Genomic DNA, 19051 nt, shown 5'->3' on the forward strand with positions numbered 1-19051 from the left:
GTGACTGCAGGGCGTCTGGGGAGGCTTTCATCCATCAGTTGGTTATCACCGGCTGTCATCAAACTCCTGCTGGATGAAAGCCTTCTACAGCCGATGTAATCGCTCCATCTCCTCCGTACACGTCCCCTTCGGCGTATTCCCTCACTGTTCTTGAGCATCGACTACCTTTATCCTTTAGAGATTGTTTTACAGCGCATTATTCCAAGACGCTTTACAACTATAAACTTGTGCATAAGATGAGTGTGGTTAAAATAAAGTAGGGGTGCAGTTATGGTGGCAGGGGGACGGGAGGGAATAGTTAAGGAGAGTTTTGCGGTGGTACACAAGCACAATTAATTGTCTTCTTTGGTTCTTTCGGTAAAAGGAACGTAGAATGAGAATAAATAATAAATTAATAGAATAAAATAACAATTCTCACGACGTTTCGGCCACAACACAAGTGGCCTTCATCAGGTGAAGGGACGAGACTGTCTGGAGGACAGCGCTGGAGCTCCAGACAGTCTCGTCCCTTTACCTAATGAAGGCTACTTGTGTTGTGGCCGAAACGTCGTGAGAATTACATTGTGTAATTTAATTTTATTAATTTATTATTTTATTCTCATTCTACGTGACTTTACCGAAAGAACCAAAGAAGATGAATCCTTGCAGTCACAAAAGCTTTAAATCGAAACAATTGTTTTACTATTTTTATTGTACCAGGTAAGACTCACCGAGCTACGGCTTTTTCAGAAGCGACCTGGCTTTCACAAATGGTAGCTCAACGAAGTGGCCCATCACGTGAAACATTTATAGCAGCCCAATACTCTAAACCCGTGTACATTCTAAATGTAGAGGGAAAACCCGGAGGACCTGGAGAAAAATCCACGCGATTTCAGGGAGAGAACCATGCAAACTGCACATAAAACAGGCGTCAGGGTCGGGTCGAACCCACGACCTCCCGTACACCAGGCGAAGTAGTTAACATCTCAGCCACCAGTGAACAAAAACGCATAGATTATTCATCTTTCCACGTTTATTTGCGCACAATTTGAAATTGTTTTCTCCATCTTTGTGCTCAGTCTTTTACAGTAGCAAACGCTTAGTTTAGACCGTTTCTCTTTGGGCGCCTAAGTTTGATACTTTTCAATATAAAATGTGAATCCTAGACCATCACAGTGCTCACGCTGACCCAGGGCTTGCTTGCCTTAGGTAGACACTCTGCTGCGGTCCCACTGGGCCCCTCCAACAATGATTTACTCAGTCACCTCGGTGTACATAGCTTTAGTTTTAATCGAGTTTTATCTTTGGCCCAAGTTACGGCATTCTTTGTGAAGTCCTGCAATTATCTTAAGTTACCCGAGCCTTGCCGAATCGACATCACGGCTTGTGGACACGAACGATTTGATGCTTGTAAAGCAAGACTTGTTTAATCAGAGCGCACTGCCTGCTGTTACTACATATGGTTGCGACACATGGTTATTAACCGACATACGGAACACTGCAAATTGCGTTAGGAAGCGTGGAGATAGAATGCCTGAAATTGCATTGAGACACACACGCAGGTAAAAGGCATCATGCGTATCCAGTTAGCTGGGATTGTAAGATACACGACACGGCTACTAAGGATGATGGACGATGGTTGTTTTTTTAAATTACGGAGAGGCAGCCAATGAATTGTACGCATCCGAGTGGACAGTTGTAGCAATTAAAATCAGCTCGTGTACAGGTGCTAGGTGGATTGTTAACATCGCAGGAATGTGGGGAGTGTGGTGGCAGCCCAAAAAAAAAACCTTCATCCAGCAGTGGATTGACCACGGCCGATGATGGTAATGCAGCGAACTCAGCTCGCGATCCACGCGCAGAGCGACGACCAATGGGAGCCCGGCATAGTCCCTCCTGGCTCTGGCCCCGCCCCCGCTTGACCCCTCCCACTCGGGCCCTGGCCCCGCCCGACCCCCACCCCGCCCCCACTGGACCCCGCCCTCTTCTATCGCGACCCCACCGCGCGAGCCCCGCCCCCGGAATCTGTGGGGTGGGGGGGTCGTGGGAGGGATGAGGTTGCAGACCGGACGTGACATCACACGCCGTTGTGTCCGGATGTGTCGTCACCAATTGCCCCACTACCGCCTCATGGCGGCGGTGTGGTCCCCGTGATGCTTTGCGCGCTGGCGGTGCCCCACGTGGTGCGGCGGTGCCCCACGTGGTGGCGGCCCCGCGCTCTGCGAGATGGCGATGGCTCGGAGCCGGCGCTGCCCGCGTGGCGTGGGTCGTCGGGGACGCATCGGAGGGGCTGCCGCCGCGAATCGTCGCGCCGGCCTTTCCCGCGAGCTTGGCGCGGAAGCTGCGCGGGTTGCGAAACGCGAGCGTCACCGAGGCCCTCGCGGCGTCAATATTTCCCGGTGATCGTTACCCCGAGCCGCCAAACTCCCGCTCTGCGCGTTGACGCGTAAACACCCCGCACCCACGGCCTGACCCCACCTCTCAACGACAGCTGTGGTTCACCACTAAGTGGCGGTGATGTCATCACGGCGCCTGTGCCCGGGCTAAGGTGCACTTTGAGGCCACGTGAAGGGTCGAAGGCCCCCTGGCAGGTCACAGAACAGACCGAGGTGCCATGGGTTAATCGAGATGACTGGCAGATGCACCGACTGTGCTCCCCACTGCCAACTCGTGAGTTTTAGCCATCCGGCGCTCCGCTCGTTGTGAGCGTTGACTGGCAACTCACCGGCGGCGACCATCACGAACCTCCGCAAGAGGCCAATCTTTACAATACTGACACCAGTTATCGACAAGTCCAATCAGATCCACATCCTGTACCACATCAGTCCATCTCTTCTCTAGTCCCTGTTGTGCGCGTTTACCCCCTCTATCCGGCCAAATAGCTGCTTGGGCATGCGCGCTACATAACCCAGCCAACGCAGTCTCGCTTGTCGAAGGAGCTCACCGATGGGACTGCGTCCAGATCTTTCAAAGGTTCTGTGAACTCGCAAAATGCAGAATTCATCGTAGGCAAGCCTGAATGTTTCAAACCGGCGCAGATGTTCATTTAGAGTGCTCAATGTTTCGCAAACATAGAGAAGGGAGGAAGGACATAACTTTAACCGAGAGGACCCAAAGCTTTGTATGGAGCGACAGAGGTCTGGTATGATCCACAGCGTTACGCAGCCGATGAAAAGACTTTCGCTCGACTCGACATCAAAAAGGGACCCTCTGTACACACCCCACATCACTCCCTGCACACTGTGCCACGTCGCCCACCCCGCCCCCTGTAGTGTGGCATCACGCACACTCGCTTTCACTCTACCAACATTACACAACAGCCGAGCGAAACACCTGTCAAGGGCACGGCTCGACTCCAAAGTTGTGATCTGATACCGGGTTTCCATGGCCCACGTGCCAGCCCAGTTACGGGCGACGACTGCATCGACTGCCAATGTTCAATTGCGCCATTATTAAGCGAAATTGGATTGAGCAAATCGCGCAAGGTGGAGGTTACAGGCGTGGTGGAGGTTACAGGCGTGGTGGAGCGATGGCCAAACACCGAGCAACCTTCCAACCACGGGTTTAAGTTAACTCTATTTGTCACACGTATTGATCCCGTTTAGCCATTTCCCCAGCTATTGTACAATGGAGGAGATCCGTGGGTTCGCAGGCACAACAAACCGATTTAAAAAAATACGAAGGCGACAGAACGAGGACAGGGTCCGACAAGGAGTATTGCTCAACAAGGGAGGTATTTAACGGTGGTAAACGAAAGACGCGAATTAAAAAAAAGTGCAAATATAATTCCAGAGCAAGGTGTGGCAGGAAAGTCGGGGACAAACACCACCCCTGGTGTTGCAGTCTGGTGGATTAATGATTGGGGCACGAAGGCAGTGTTCGATGATGATCACGCTGCTGCACCAACTCGACCAAACCAGGTCTCCTGGGAAGCCACTTCCAGTACCCCAGTCACTCGTTCTGTGAATCTGTTATTACCAAACTTCTTTTGACAGGAAAATCTAATCTAAAATTAAGGCTCGTTCGCGAGGGTCCTGCTATGTTTTCGCAGAAGGGGCGCGATCTGTCGTGTTTACACATCCAGTACTTTGCGAGTCATTTTTTTATATTTTTGGCTAATTTGGACCACGACGCCGCTACACGATGGCCTTCTTTTCAAAATGACGTCATGGGATCTTAACGTCCACTGTGAAGCAGATGGTGCGTATTGTATGGTTTATATACCAGCAGTATTAACCAGGGCGACCGACCGAATTCACATTGCGAACATCGACAATGAGTGGCGAATGTGCCACTCCCTGGGTCTATTGGAAGCACCGACGATGACGCCACTCTGCCAGCGCACTATCCAATTCCTCGCCGAATCCACCTGCACGCATTGTCGCTCGAGACTGAAACATCCGGGGTGGAGTTCATAACCTCTCCAACCTGGAGCCACGAGGAGACACGTTGCCCACAGCTTCAGTAATGCCCCTTACAACCTGTTTATCTGCTGCTCCCCCCACTCACCCCCAGCATATGCACCTGTACAAGTCACCACACCCCCTCAGGCAGCATTTCTCCATTTACAGGTGCGCTGCTGCCCTGTGATTGGAGGCACGGCCACCGCCATAACCCTGGCGCTGTTATACAACATTACGCAACAACCCGATTACGCACCTGCCAAGGACGCGGCTCGATTCCAAACGTCTATCGGCCTGATCTGATGCCGGTTTCTCAAGCCTCCCCGCGCCCTCCAGTGCCAGGGGCCATGCACAGAGAACCCAGGTTCCTGCCAATGTTCCATCGTGCTATTGACGCAGGCGAATCCGGCTTGAGCAACCCCTTATCTCTATCGCCGTCTGCCCTGTGGATGGAGGTATTATCGAGCGAGTGTGCAGGCAGTGCAACTGCACAGACCGAAGTGGACCAGGTGCCCGACGACGAATAGGGGAGGGGGGGGTGTACAGGAGAAGTCAATTTAATTCCTTTGCACCGAGGCCCATACCAGCCACGCGCCTCACCTCTATTGAGCTACAGCAATCTCCATGAGCTATCCACGGTCCCCAGTACTACGGACGGTGGACTCGCTGGTTGTTGAGTTTCATGGTTCGATCCGCGCAGGCCACCCTGTTTAACACTGCGGAAGGTCGTGGGTTCGATTCCAACCCTGACGCCTGCTGTATATTTAGATTTTGCGATGTCTCTCTGCTCGTGGTCGCGTGGATTTTTCTCCGGGTCTCATCAGAGTCCTCTCCTCCGGTTTTCCCCCTCCATATTTAGAATCAACACCGCGCGTTTAAAGTAGTTGGCTGCTATACATTTCCACGTGGTAAACCACTGTCGAGCCAACATTTTTTGGCGGCCAGGTCGCTTCTGAAACATAGCTATAGAGCTCAGTGGGCTTGACCTGGTAAAACATTTTTTTTGTATAGTTGAGTATTAACACGACTTTTCAACGCGCCGTCTGCTTCACAGGAGAGGTGAAAGATTCCGTGACGTCATTCAAGAGGGAGTTGGGCATTGCCAAATTTTAAAAACGCGCACATTGGAAAACACAATAATCGTCGCCCCCGAAAACCGTGCAGGACACCATTCTGCAGAGCCTTGAGACTCATTGTACGTCTTCCGATCATTTAAGTGACACCCCTGTACCAAGTCCATGTTTAAACGAGCAACCTGTCCCGTATATATTTTACACGTATATTTAAGAACCCGGGCACGATGAGTAAGCGTAATCGGTAAGCTTCATTAGTGAGGGTAATGAGTGAACACTAATTAGTGAATTCGTAATTAGCGTCTATCACCCGTGCAGCGTGACTCGCTAAGTGGCCGCGGTTATTAATGGCGAGTTGCGTGGCGCTCACGGGCGGCAATCAGCGGCGGCGCGCGGGACAGATGCTGGCTGATTGATGAGGTTAATGAGTGGATTGGTGCGATTCGTGGGGAGATTAATGAGGTGGCCACGTGAGGTGTGCGAGCGCTCGGGATAGTGGACCAATGAGCCCACGTGCCTCTTCTACGAGACGGGACAAATCGGTGTGGGCGCACCTTGTAAATGTGTCTATGGTTTGGCTGCACATTTTAAAAACGCTATGGATTGGGTGAACCTTGTGAAATTATTCCGGTTTGGATGCACCTAATAAAAAAAACGAATTATGGTTTGGGTGCACCTTGTAAAATCGGCAGGATTGGGTGTACCTTGTAAATAAGGTAGTGTACACCCTCCCCCCCCCAAGCCTTCAGCCATGATCACTCCACGTCTGATGAAGGCTCTCCCTCAAGCCATCGCCACCTCTCACGACCCTGCCTTGGTAACAAATCAAGCCAGCAGCAGCTGCTGTTGCCGCGCCTGTTGCTGCACGAGCGGAGTCCGCTCCCGGGCGCCGCCACGAGGTGGCGCCCGGGAGCCGCTCGGGTCCGCGTCCCCTCGCCGCGCCGGGCCAAGCAAACGCGAGGCGGCGCTGCGTCCCCTCCTGCCTTGCCCCGAGCGAGTGACGAGGATCAGTTCGTTCCAAGGAGGGCCACGGCTGAGTTCACGCAGTCTATTTCACTCGCGGACCCGAAACGCCGATGAACGCAGTGCCGGATTAAGCCAGTGCGGGGCCTGTAGCATGTTTTAAAAAGGGGCCCCCATATTTTAAAGATATATTACAATACAAATTGTTAACTTGCACAGTAAAGTAATTGTATTTTCTCATTTGCTTTGCAGCCAGATAATACGACAAATTGCTAACCTTAAACATCCAGTCGTTCATAAAAGTTGAAGGCGGTGTAGTACTATAGTAAGAGCAATTGCAGAATCACTGAACCAAATTTGGTCGCTTGAAAGCATTTAGCGCGGGGCCCTTGAAAGTGCGGGGCCCGTAACATATGATACTTTTGCTACTATAATAATCCGGCACTGGATGAATGCACCAAGTTCCGCCGATCTCTTAAGCCAAGCAGTCTTCAGCCTGGTGTAAGGCGAGTCAAGATGCAATTATTCATCTTATTTCGTCCATTATACAGCGGTTTTTTTTGCGTAAATATTTGTCAAACCCGCCACCACCCGACAGCCAATTAAGGTTTGTGGCCTAAACAGAACATGCCAATTCGGTACTAATACAGCACACTGGGGTGTTGGAGAGCAAAGCCACAATATTTACAATCCGAGTACGACGTTTCGCCAGTAATTACAACTAGCTTCATCAGGCGACAGCCAGGTTTTTTGAAGAAATCCTCCCGTTTCGTTCCTTAGAGGGGTAGATGTGATAACATCACTTGAGAGCCCTTCTTGAGCGAAACGGGTGGTGGGGGGGGTAATAAATGCATGACAATAGGTGTCCATTGCCGGTTGGGTTATTTATAAATGGCAATCAACATAACTTATTGATGCAAATTATACAACATTATACAATACAGTATTATACAATATTATACAAGCCCATTGAATACGAGGCCTATTGTTCTTGTACCGCTTGTCGATTGTGTGCACTAAAATAGCGCAGTCACTTGTTATTGCCTGTTCAACGGCAATCCCCATTGAAGTATGGTGATTTGATATAGATTATTAATCTCACGATACATCCGCAGGTGTGAGGATCGTTTACTTGCATTCGTAGTCTCACAAATAATAGGTGAACATAGTTCCTGCAGCCACTAGTGGCCGCTACATTCGTAACTATTTTACAATAAATAAGCTGCGACAATCGCTCCGGAATAGCCGGAGGAGGCTGCTTACGCCGCTGCTGGTCGAGTACATGGGGCTGGGTGGAGCGATCTGGGAATAGCAGGCGTTGCGCGGTGATCAGGAGATGGCAGTAGATAGACGGATTGTTGATTCTATCTGCACGGAGTTTTGAGTGTGTTATCGTGTGCGTGTCTTTTCTCTGGTTATCTACAGTGCTACTGCACACTCATCCATGAATTGGCTAAACATCCCTGTGTAGCAGGACCCTCAAGCAAAATAATCATGAGCATCACCGAGGCTTTCGTGGATAAATGCGTGGCATTGTCTTAACGCATTAACTCATCAGACGCCAACATACGAGTCCAGCAAGCCGCGAGTGTGCTCCTTCCAGCTGGAATACCACCAGGCGAAGCGGCAGCGCCAGGCGTTACGAGATGGAACAGTCCTCGAGGCACCATCAGCATCCAGCGTGGCCGAGGCGTCACTTTCCACCGGAACACCGACGACATTCAAAAGAGGGCATCACGACGATGACATCGAAAGTGAATTCCAGGAACGGTGTTCTCCAGAAACTGCCAAACAGCAACATGGGGAGCCGACCTCCAGCACTCTCGCAACCCACAGTCTCAAACGGTTGCGGAGGAGACTGTCCCGGTGCAACACGCACGACCCACGCACGAACGAACCCACGCACACAAAACACGAATGCTCAAATAAATCCTGCAGGACATCACGGGGACCTGGACATCATCTGCCAACCATATCAGTGAGACGGAGCGAATGAGTACGGAGACACAAACACGGGTGCATTATGCAAGATGTCTAATGCATTGAGACATCCCACAACATCATTCAAATGGAGGTCAGAGAGCTCTGCATCAGAAGACCCCTCCATCATCCACACACACACACACCACTGTGGAAGGCTACGGAGGAGTGTAATGAACAATAATTTGGGATGATCTCGGATAACCTGGTTCCTTTAGTACAGCTCTGCCTCCTCCTTCCAGGCGCTGACTGCAAACGGAGACTGTGGTGACCTCTGCGTTGAGGGCCGGTGGGCCTGTCTGTGTGGGGAAATTGCAAATGTGATCAGAGTAAGAAAACATATATAACTTTTTAAATAAAAAAAATTGTATTACCTGTAATGGAAACACTTCAACCCCCCCCCCCTCCCACCAATCTTCAACCCCCCCCCTCCCACCACTCTTCAACCCCCCCTCCCACCACTCTTCAACCCCCCCCCACCACTCTTCAACCCCCCCCCACCACTCTTCAACCCCCCCCCTCCCACCACTCTTCAACCCCCCCCCACCACTCTTCAACCCCCCCCACCACTCTTCAACCCCCCCCCCACCACTCTTCACCCCCCCCTCCCACCATTCTTCAACCCCCCCTCCCACCACTCTTCAACCCCCCCTCCCACCACTCTTCACCCCCCCCCTCCCACCACCTCTTCACCCCCCCCCTCCCACCACTCTTCAACCCCCCCCCCTCCCACCACTCTTCACCCCCCCCTCCCACCACTCTTCACCCCCCCCTCTCACCACCTCTTCAACCCCTCCCTCCCACCACTCTTCAACCCCCCCCCTCCCACCAATCTTCAACCCCCCCCCCCCACCACTCTTCACCCCCCCCCCTCCCACCACTCTTCACCCCCCCCCTCCCACCACTCTTCAACCTCACCAGACGTTGTGCCGTTCGGCGCGTGGAGCGCGCCCGATATCGTGGGGAGCTGCAGTGGTGGTGGGGAGGTCCAGCCGCGTGGGTCTCCTTCGCTCACCGATTCAAAACGGATACGGCCGCGGGGGAACCCCCCCCCCTCCTCAACGCGAAGGGTTTCGTAGGGGGGGGAGGGGGGGAGCCCACCTCCTCCCCTCCCATCCACCAATCCCTCGCCCCCTACCCCCACCCCCTTCCCTATCTGTGCGGGGTGCGGTTCTCGGGGGGGCTTTGTGGCGCGATGAATGATTCACCAAGAACCGCGATATGGGACATTAAACGCCTCTCGCTTATCGCGCACAGCAGCCAATTCAAACACTCACACTTTGTACTTTTAGCGATGCGGGTGGGGAGGGGGGTCGCGACCTTATACTGCGGCGCGGCTCCATTAATCACACGCAGCCCCCTCCCCCGCGGACAAACACGGGACCCCTGGGCCCCTGGGCCCCTGGGCCCCTGGGCCCCTGGGCCCCTGGGCCCCTGGGCCCCTGGGCCCCTGGGCCCCTGGGCCCCTGGGCCCCTGGGCCCCTGGGCCCCTGGGCCCCTGGGCCCCTGGGCCCCTGGGCCCCTGGACCCCTGGGCCCCTGGACCCCTGGGCCCCTGGACCCCTGGGCCCCTGGGCCCCTGGGCCCCTGGACCCCTGGGCCCCAGGGGCCGCGCACCCACGGACTCCGAGGCGGGATCCGGCCAGGCAACGCGCAGGCACGGAGCTTCACGCGTCTTCATGGGGGGCTTCGTGAGGCTTCGTGAGTCTTCACGAATCTTCGCAGCCCACTGAAGAATGTTGTGAGCACTCAAAGAGTATTCCCTGCCCATGCACGGTCCACACCACTCCGGCTCCCCAGAGCTCTCGGGTGGTGGGAGGGTGGGGGGGGGTTGGGACTTTCTCACCTCGGCTCCGAGGAGAGGATTGGAGGATGCCGTGGAGTGGTGGTTGTGCTTCTCCTGCGCCTCTCCCCGCCAGCTCCCGTTTCCGCCGCCACCGTCGCGGGGCGGAGGGATGGCGAGGGACTTAATTGGGCCGAGATGAGGCTGCGATCTCCCTTCCCCCGCGCCGCAGTTTGGAGCAACAATCGAGCGCGTGGCGTTTTAAACAAAGCTATTATTGCCTAATTAGCGCTAACGATCTCACACTAAGCGGAGCAGAAAGCCGAGATAATGGAGGTGAAAGCGCGCGAGCCACGTTGCACAGGCGCGGGTTGAACGCGACTGAGTCCGTGAGTGCTCCCAATTAGCGCTAATTACCCGCGGCACGGACACGTGTTTGGTAGGGGAGGGGGCGCGGTGGAGGAGCGGGAGAGTGGAATCACTCAACCTCACCCCCCCCTCGCCCCCCCGTTTTCCAGTCGCCTGCATGAGCCACCATCCGCGCCTATTGATTGGTAAACTCGTGCGCGTCGGGAAAGTCATCTCCTCGGCTGTACCGTGAAGCCTGGAGCGATGCCACCCGCCCTGTCACCTGTCGCGACACGTGTCGCCTGTGACATGTCAGCTCTTGCACGTGGCTTGGCCTTCCATATGTCGTGTATCACGTGACATCTGTAATATGTCAGGCTAAACATGCTTCCCGGCACATGTGACCCGCAACATCGAAACTGTCATCATGTCACTTGTTTAGACGTCACAGCCCACGCGTCACCCATCACACAAGACCTGTCACAGGTCACATGTTACTTGTCACACGTGCCCCTGTCCACCGTTTGTAACCTGCCCAGTGCCTGTCACCTGCCCGAGACAAGGGGCACGAGCAACACTGCACGCGGCTGGGTCCTGCAACTGCGCCTGACGGCACTGCTCAGTCACCTGTGTCGTCACCTGTGTCGACCACAATTAAAGTCGTGGAGATGCAGCGTCGGCGGTAGGCACAGCAGGGCATGCAGTGAACAGCAACGTCACGAGAAAGAGAGACACGGGGGCAGCCAGGATCGTGAGCATTCTGTAGGCGGGCGTGTGGGTAGGCGCGGCGTTGGAGAAGGACGGGGGGCAACGGGTAGGCGCGGGAGTCCACGGAGCCGGGTCCCCCCGCCCAGGGGCCAGGCGGGGTCAGGTGCATGGGGGACCAACGGCGAGAGTCGCTTCGTCAGAGCTGGGTCCTGTTCCTCGATTGGCCGAGTTCCCGCACCCCCTCCCCCGGACCAGGCGCGACGCAATAAAGCGGAGTCTCGAGACCCGGGGCGGAGCGCCCAGGGACCCAGGGACACCGACTCCACGACGAGACTCACAGACGATAAGGCAGACTCACATACATACTCACTCACACACACCGATAGAATCAGTGAGATATATATTCGCTGACAAGGGTAGAGACGCACATACAGCAGAATTTCTGTGCGGAGGATCAAAGTGCAGGGCAAGGATATCCACTGTCGATGTGCGTCGCTTTGTGCCTGGGAGGCGTCTTACAGGGTCTACATTTTGAGACCTCTGTGAGTCCGAATTCACTAGGTCAGAAACGAAACGAGGATCTGAGACTCACGGGGGAAGTGAGGCTCTGGGTTGGCTCTTCAACTCAGTACCAATCCCGTGCATAGGTAACCACCCAGGAGCGCCCCGACACGAGGAGTGCCCCACGCCTGGGTCCCTGCTCCCTCCATGAGGCGCGCACGGGGCCCTCCCGGGGCCCTGCTCTGGGACGCGGTGGTGTCGTTTTTCCTGCTGCTGCTGCTGCCTTCCCGCTACACACACGCTGACCTGCCGCTGCCCGCCGTTCCAGCGGACGAGGGCGACGTCTACGAGTACGCGTACAGCTGGCAGGGCGACGCGCACGCCGAGGACTCCGAGATCTCCACGGGCCCTGGAGGATGGACGTGGGGTCCGGCCTTCCACCCGCGGCGGCCGGCGTGCGTGCCCATCCCTCCCGAGCTGCGGCTGTGCCACGGCATCGGCTACGCGTCGATGCGCCTCCCCAACCTGCTGGACCACGACAGCATGGGCGAGGTGCTGCAGCAGGCGGGAGCGTGGGTCCCGCTGTTGGCGCGGCGCTGCCACCCGGACGCGCGGCTGCTCCTCTGCGCGCTCTTCGCGCCCGTGTGCCTGGCGCGCCCCGTGGCGCCGTGCCGCGCGCTCTGCGCGTCCGTGCGCGCCGCATGCGCTCCGCTCATGGACGCGTTCGGCTTCCCGTGGCCCGAGATGTTGCGCTGCGAGAGATTCCCGCTCGATCGAGACCTCTGCATCGGTCTCCAGTTCCAGTCCAAGGGCGGGCAACACGCGGCGCAGCCGGGTATGAGGCGCGGCGTGGGCACAAAGGGGACGCGGGGAGATCCGGGTGTATACTTACAGGTGCAGGGCTGAAGGGCAGACGGGTACACGCGCACACATTGGGCACACGAGTGAGTACACGCGCTGTTAGCGAGCGACTCATAAGGCGAGAATAGAGCACGAGGGGCTGTGGAGCCAGCACCACTTCCCACACCGAATCTGGTACTCTTCTAAGGCTTAGTCGACATTGGAGAGGCCCAATAATCATTCTGATTACACACGTAGGTGACGTTATCCGTGATCATAAATCGACGTCGAGTCGCCGGGTTTGTCGCGCAGCACGCTCGCTTTGCCACTGGGCTACGGGCACACGCACAGCCACGCGGAGTCGCCCACGGACACGCGTGGGAACAGAGATGGGGACAGGGACACGGAGGTCAGAGATTTCGGAGGGGCACAGCGCGAACGGGGGCCAGAGACGGGGTCAGGGGTCCCGTGTGGTGACGCGCCACCTCACCACGGAGACATCGCCCCAAGATCTCGAGTGACAGTGACGCTACCCTTTGCCCCCCTTGTTCCCCCATGGCCCCTAACTACCGTGCCCTCATGCCCCCCCCCCCCCGCCTCACTCGGATCCCGTGCCTCCTCCCCTCAGCCTCCGAGCTCTGCCCGCAGTGTGAGAGCGACGTCCTGCCCGACACCATCGCGGATCTGTACTGCGCCAGCGAGTTCGGTGAGACGAATGCGGAGCAGCACGCGGACTCGATATTTGGGGTTTGCGGCATCTCTTTCCCCGTCGTGCATGGTCGCGCGGATTTTTTACTCTGGGTCCTCCGGTTTTTCCATCCACATTTAGAAATATGCATTTAGAAGATTCTGCTGCTATACATGTCCGTCCACGTGATAAGCCACTTCGTTGAGCAATGATTTGAGGCCAGGTCGCTTCTGAAAAACAATCTAATAGCTCAGTTGGCTTTACCTGGCAAGGATTTTTTTAATTGTTTTATTTGTATGTATTTTTAAGTTAATTGTTTCACGGCCGTAATTATAATATATATTGGAGGGGGACACATCCCCCCCCCAATATTCAAATATACTCAAAATGTCCCCCCCCCCCAATATATTGCTAGAAGAAATAATTGCTCTGTAAATAAAAACAAGAATTTGCTCAACCTTGGCCACAATATCTGGACTTGTCTTCATATAAATCAATGCATAAATTTATGTTTATATGATTGTGGTTATGGTTGTACTTTATTAATCCCTAATCTCTGCAATTACATACAATGAAACAAGAAATGGTAAAACAAAGTAAAAACAGAGCAATGTAATACAATACAATTTTTTATATTTTAGGCAGGAAATGGGTTTTCAAATTTACATATTTTTCTGGGTTGGGACCCCCAGACACTCTGGAAGATTTGGTCCCCCCCAAATGTTGACTCCATGGCTATGGCCTTGATTTGTTTACCTTTCCTAACTTAACACGCCTATTGTGTCGTTGTATTGTTTGTTGTTGTGAGGTTCGGACCCGCCCCTTACTGGACACGTATGAAAAATATCTTCTGATTTTGATTAATCCGCGCGTCTCAACACCCCCCGCCCCTCCTCCCTCAAGTCGTTCTTCTCGAACTCCCGAATCGCGCATCAGGAGATGAGCAGAGTGAGATGCGCTACGGGATATGGCGATAGAGGGATGAGAGAGGTGGTTATGGGGCGCACAACACGTGGGTTCGTGAACCCTTCTGTGCGTTCCTGTCGTGTGCGTGGTGATCTTTTTTTACTTTGGAATTCAGTGCCCTCTTTACACGAAGCCAAGCATTCATTTCGCCAAACATGCCAATGCAGGACCCTCGAGAATAAAAATATTGAGACTCGTGGAGAATTTCCGAGAGGAGCAGTCGCTAGCGCGTTTCAGCCGCTTTGTATTGGCTTTAGCGTCACACCGGACGGGCATTGGGGCCCAACGACTTCGCCGATTCTGGGGGTTATTTCGTAAACGATCGGCACGAGAGTAATAGCGACGCAGAACTTTCGTCTGGCACAGAGGATGAATCCAACTGGTCCTGTGTGGGCCCGAATATTCTAAACTACCGTACTGGTGTTAATGTTGTACAGCTACAGGGATAGACGCACCTGTGCCGAACTTTAGTTATCTGGTCCTCCTCGAAGCTATTTAGAATTTGCACAATGCACTCACTGAATCTCGATCGTCTCTCTGCGTGAGATAGTTCCTTGGCTGCGCCGCTCCTCCCCCTCCTCGCGGGGGGAGACTCCCCCCCCCCCCCCGACTGTCCCCCTCCCCTCCTCCGCTGGAGTTGTCTCTGACAAAGGCCCCGCTGTTGCCGCACAGAGGCCCTCGGCTCCGGCACACGGAGGAGGCCGCGACACCATCACCTCCATCCCAGGAAGCGCAGAGAGTTGCACGAGGGAGAGAGACGCGGCTTTGTGCTTGAGAGGGTGTGCCCGGGTTTAGGGGTGGGCGGAGGGAGATGAGGAGGGGGGAGTGCGAGGAGGAGGGAGGCGAGGGGGTAGACGGGTGTCTGGATCCCTCAGTCCTTCGCTTTAACAGGGAGCAAGGAGGTCAATGAGATTCTCTGCCCACTCAGTATTACGTCCCGGGGACATTTCAGCGTCAAATTAAATCATCATTTACATTTTTAGGGTAAGCATCACCATCGTTAGAATCATCATTCTCATCATTGTTATCGTGTGGGTTTTCACGACGCCTTTTTCAAATGCCGCCATGCAGACGCTTCCAGCCACCGAGACTCCTACGCCCCTCCCCCACGACCACCTGTGGCTGCCTGCAACTTCCCGTGCCCGTCCATGACCTTTCGTGACCGCCATGGCTTTTAGTGATGGTCTCTGACCTCGCAAGATCTTCGTTACCTCCCACGTCCTGTGCCCACCTGCGATGTGATCTCCTAGGGAGTTCGTCCATGGCATTCCTTACATTTGTGATTCCACTGAGCCCACGACTTCCAGTGACCACCCATGACCTGCCGTGCGCACACGTGCTCCGTCGTATTGGCACTCACCTGCCCCCACCTGCCGTGCCCTCCCGTACCTACAGCCCTGAGAATGCGCATCAAGGAGGTCCGTCGCACCGAGCGGGACCGCCGCGTCATCGGGAGCCGCAAGAGGCGGCGGATCCTGCGCGCGGGGCCCCTGCGGCCCCGGGACCTGCGGCGCCTCGTACTGACGCTGAGGAACGGGGCGCGCTGCTCGTGTCCGCAGCTCGACGGGCCCCGCGGGGCCGCTCCCCTCCTCGTCATGGGTCGCCGCGCGGGACCGCGCCTCCTGCTCACGGCCGCCTTCCGCCTCGACGGCGGTGGCGGCGGGGCCGCGCGCGCCGCGCTGCGCCGTCTCAAGGGACACGCGTGTCCTGCGCTCCACTCGGCGCTCTGAAGGAGGGCCCCGATGGCACGACCTCCGCTGTGGGTGCCTCTGCAGTCACGGCCAAGCCGTGGACATTTAGTAGCACGGTCGGTGCGTGACGTCTCTTGCAGATTGTGTCTCGCGGTGATTCTGATCTCTGGATCGTGTTGCTTGATCTGCAGAACGCAGAATAAATTTGATTGCGCGCGACTTGAGCCCCACTCTCGTCACCCGTGCGCACGCCTTTGATTACAGACATTGGTCAGGGTCCCAGTGAGAGATCCACAGAAGAGGTTGACCGCCGGCGGCTCAGTATTTCTGACACGGTCGTGACAAATCCCCTGAGCCGGCACCGTGGATACCGGGTTCCGGCCGCCCGTGATTAATCCGGGTTCTCAGTCGTGGCGAGGTCACCACGGACGACTGCATAAAAAACCCATCGCACTAAATTCGTGTGGGTTTTTTTTTTTCTCTCTCTCCATCTTAATTCGGCAAAACCACGATAAACGCGGCGTTCGGAGTGCCCCGCGACCAGCACAGCACTTCGTCCATAACCAGCGAGACAGACGCCCTCCAGGGAGAGCCACTCCACCAGGCGTCGTCTCTACACGTGCTGCGTGGAGCCCCGCGGCGGGAGGGGGCGAGAGGGAGGGGAAGGGGCTGGCGGGCGCGCGCGACTCCCGCTGTCCCGCGGGCTCAGCCGGTCGCGTCCCGTAATCACGCCTCGTTATCCCCGGCCCGACCCCGCGACGGGGTCTCCCTCACGCCAAGCTCAGCTGATTTAATGAGGCCGGGCTGGAGTAGCTCTCTCTCCCTCCCTCCTCCTCCCCGCTCTCCCCGCTCCCCCTCCCCGACTCCCACGCGCGTGTGTAGTTGAGATGTAACCGTTTTCTCTGTGTCGGGGCTGTCTCCTCGACTCCGCGCGTCTCCCTGATCCCCTCCCTCCCCCAGCTGCTTCTGCTTCCTCTCCTTCTACTCCTTCTCCACACACCCTTGCTGTGCTCAGTCGTGCCTCAGCTCTCGCAGCACCACAAACGCATTCCACTCGAGCCGCTCTCTCCTTCTCGCTGCTCCCCCCCCCCCCCGCTCCTCCATCCTCCCCTGCACTCTCCTTGCTCTTCCCCACTCCTGCGCCCCAACTCTCCGCGGTCCTCATCGCCGTCACCTGTGGACGGCAGACGACAACGGTTTGTTGATGTCTGGAGGTAGCAGTAGAAGTTAAACAGCCCAATCAGGCGCAGCAGCAGCATCAGAAGAAGCAGCAGTACAGGAGAGCGGAGTCACAGGGGGCAAGCCTACCCCCCCTCCTCTCCCGTCCCGTCAGCAGCAGACAGATGCCAAGTAACCAGGGAGCAGGAACTCGGGACCACGGATCAGACGGCAGGGTTCACGCAGACCAAGAACCACTCCCCCATTCCATGGCACACAATCATGAGCGTCGTGGTGAAGAATATAGCAACAGGAACACGCAGACGATGCGCCTCCTTCACACAGCCGTCTGTGTTTATACATCCCATCAGCCACACGGCCTGGAAGTGCATCGTTACAGCAGCCTTGGTTCAACACAAACTGTGGACTGGTTTCGACATTTAGTGTCGCATCAGCAGAGTCAGGCGTTGCGTGAATCCAGGCTGGTGACCTTCCGGCTCTCACTTTGACGGAGTCCCGAGTATGAACACTTCACCCAGAGAGGCGATATTCTGAGGTTTGAGTTGGACACAGTCCCAAAAAGCCCAAATCGTAAGCGGCCAGCCATAAACAGCACCCTTTATCAGAGTTGTAGGAGATAACAGTGTAACAAGTGTCTGTAATAGAGCGACATTATTATTGTAAGAGCTGCGGTAAAGAGACGATGATGGGAGGGAATTCCAAATTGGAGCGAATTCCAAAGTGGAGCAGCGTGAGGAAGAAGCAAAGGGAAGAGTGAGGTGACCTGGCAAGGTGGTGAGTGGATGGGTGAGTGGGTGAGTGGATGGGTGAGTGGGTGAGTGGATGGGTGAGTGGGTGGGTGAGTGGGTGAGTGGATGGGTGAGTGGATGGGTGAGTGGGTGAGTGGATGGGTGAGTGGGTGAGTGGGTGGGTGAGTGGGTGAGTGGATGGGTGAGTGGGTGAGTGGATGGGTGAGTGGGTGGGTGAGTGGATGGGTGAGTGGGTGGGTGAGTGTATGGGTGAGTGGATGGGTGAGTGGGTGGGTGAGTGGGTGAGTGGATGGGTGAGTGGGTGAGTGGATGGGTGAGTGGGTGAGGACGGGTGAGTGTGTTGTTGGGACCTGCAGGGAGCTGGTTGAACAGTATTGTTGAGACGAAACAGTGGGCATGCCGAGTTCTCAACAAGGGTGGAGGAATCAATGGATGGATCTGGGGTCCTGGAGGAGGCGAGGGAGCTGCAGGAGTGGGGGGGGGGGGGGGGGGGAGCTGCAGGAGGAGGGACGGGGTATGCGGGTAGGGGCGCCCAGGTGCGTCGGGGCGAGCGGTAGACAGGTGCGCCAGGGTCATGGGGACGAGCTCTCCAGCACGGGATCTGCGCGGTGTTTTAACGCAAATTCCGCGACCCGTTTTTTGTTCTTCTTCTGGCGATCATGAAAACAGCGGAAAAAAGAAAATAAACTCCAGCCGCTGTTTTACGATCCTGGCGAGACCGAGACTTCAGCCCCGGCGCTTCAAAGCCGCCGCCTCGGTGGCTCCACGGGACCGGAAAGCAGCAAGCCGCGGGGAGAGAGGAGACACAGGTGGGAGACTCAGGTGGGAGATTAAGGGTGGGAGACTCAGGTGAGAGATGACCCCAGTGAAAGCCAATCACCCATTATTAGAAGTGGCCACACGTGCCCTGTACCGCGAGGCATGAGTGTCACCTACAGCACACAGTTCGTGCTCGTGTGGAGTTTGTAAACATCGTCGCTCGGGACACAAAAGCGACCGGGCGCAGTTATCGTCACCCCACCCTGTTGTGTGCCGTGCCGGCCTTCATAGGTACTCGCTGACAGCACTTGCCCCAACAGTCGGTTAGGGCAATAACGGGGAATCTTTGTGTTTTCCTGTGGGTGTCTCTGCGTTGTGGCTGAGCAGGTGTTGAGCAGGAGGGGTCCCCGAGTCTCGCGGCTGCCCTCATTCCTGGGCGGGC

General features: G+C 55.8%; 1 protein-coding gene and 1 long non-coding RNA gene across 2 annotated transcripts; one reads left to right on the forward strand and one right to left on the reverse strand.

The window, feature by feature from the left end:
• Positions 1 to 7283: 7283 nt before the first annotated feature.
• LOC142924139 (uncharacterized) lies at positions 7284 to 10254 on the reverse strand. Its single transcript, XR_012941285.1, has 3 exons — positions 10244 to 10254; positions 8604 to 8697; positions 7284 to 8114 (listed from the first exon to the last, which is right to left on the reverse strand). It is a non-coding gene; the product is annotated as an uncharacterized LOC142924139 (long non-coding RNA).
• Positions 10255 to 11221: 967 nt separating this feature from the next.
• Positions 11222 to 16141, forward strand: LOC116940726 (secreted frizzled-related protein 5-like). The gene is made up of 3 exons (XM_032950903.2): positions 11222 to 12572; positions 13206 to 13283; positions 15627 to 16141. The coding sequence occupies exons 1-3, from the start codon at positions 11945 to 11947 to the stop codon at positions 15959 to 15961; spliced, it is 1041 nt and encodes a 346-aa protein (XP_032806794.1). The 5' UTR covers positions 11222 to 11944; the 3' UTR covers positions 15962 to 16141.
• Positions 16142 to 19051: the final 2910 nt, after the last annotated feature.

The sequence above is a fragment of the Petromyzon marinus genome, chromosome 9 (genome assembly GCF_048934315.1).
Source record: "Petromyzon marinus isolate PM22_M1 ecotype Great Lakes invasive population chromosome 9, UKy_Petmar_22M1.pri1.0, whole genome shotgun sequence".
Lineage (NCBI taxonomy): Eukaryota > Metazoa > Chordata > Hyperoartia > Petromyzontiformes > Petromyzontidae > Petromyzon > Petromyzon marinus.

What these genes read in the sequence shown, in the direction of transcription:
- LOC116940726 (XM_032950903.2), top strand. Translation starts at nt 11,945, where the DNA reads ATGAGGCGCGCACGGGGCCCTCCCGGGGCCCTGCTCTGGGACGCGGTG. An exon ending in GCAACACGCGGCGCAGCCGG is followed by an intron (nt 12,573 to 13,205) that starts GTATGAGGCGCG and finishes TCCTCCCCTCAG; the next exon opens with CCTCCGAGCTCTGCCCGCAG. An exon ending in GTACTGCGCCAGCGAGTTCG is followed by an intron (nt 13,284 to 15,626) that starts GTGAGACGAATG and finishes CCGTACCTACAG; the next exon opens with CCCTGAGAATGCGCATCAAG.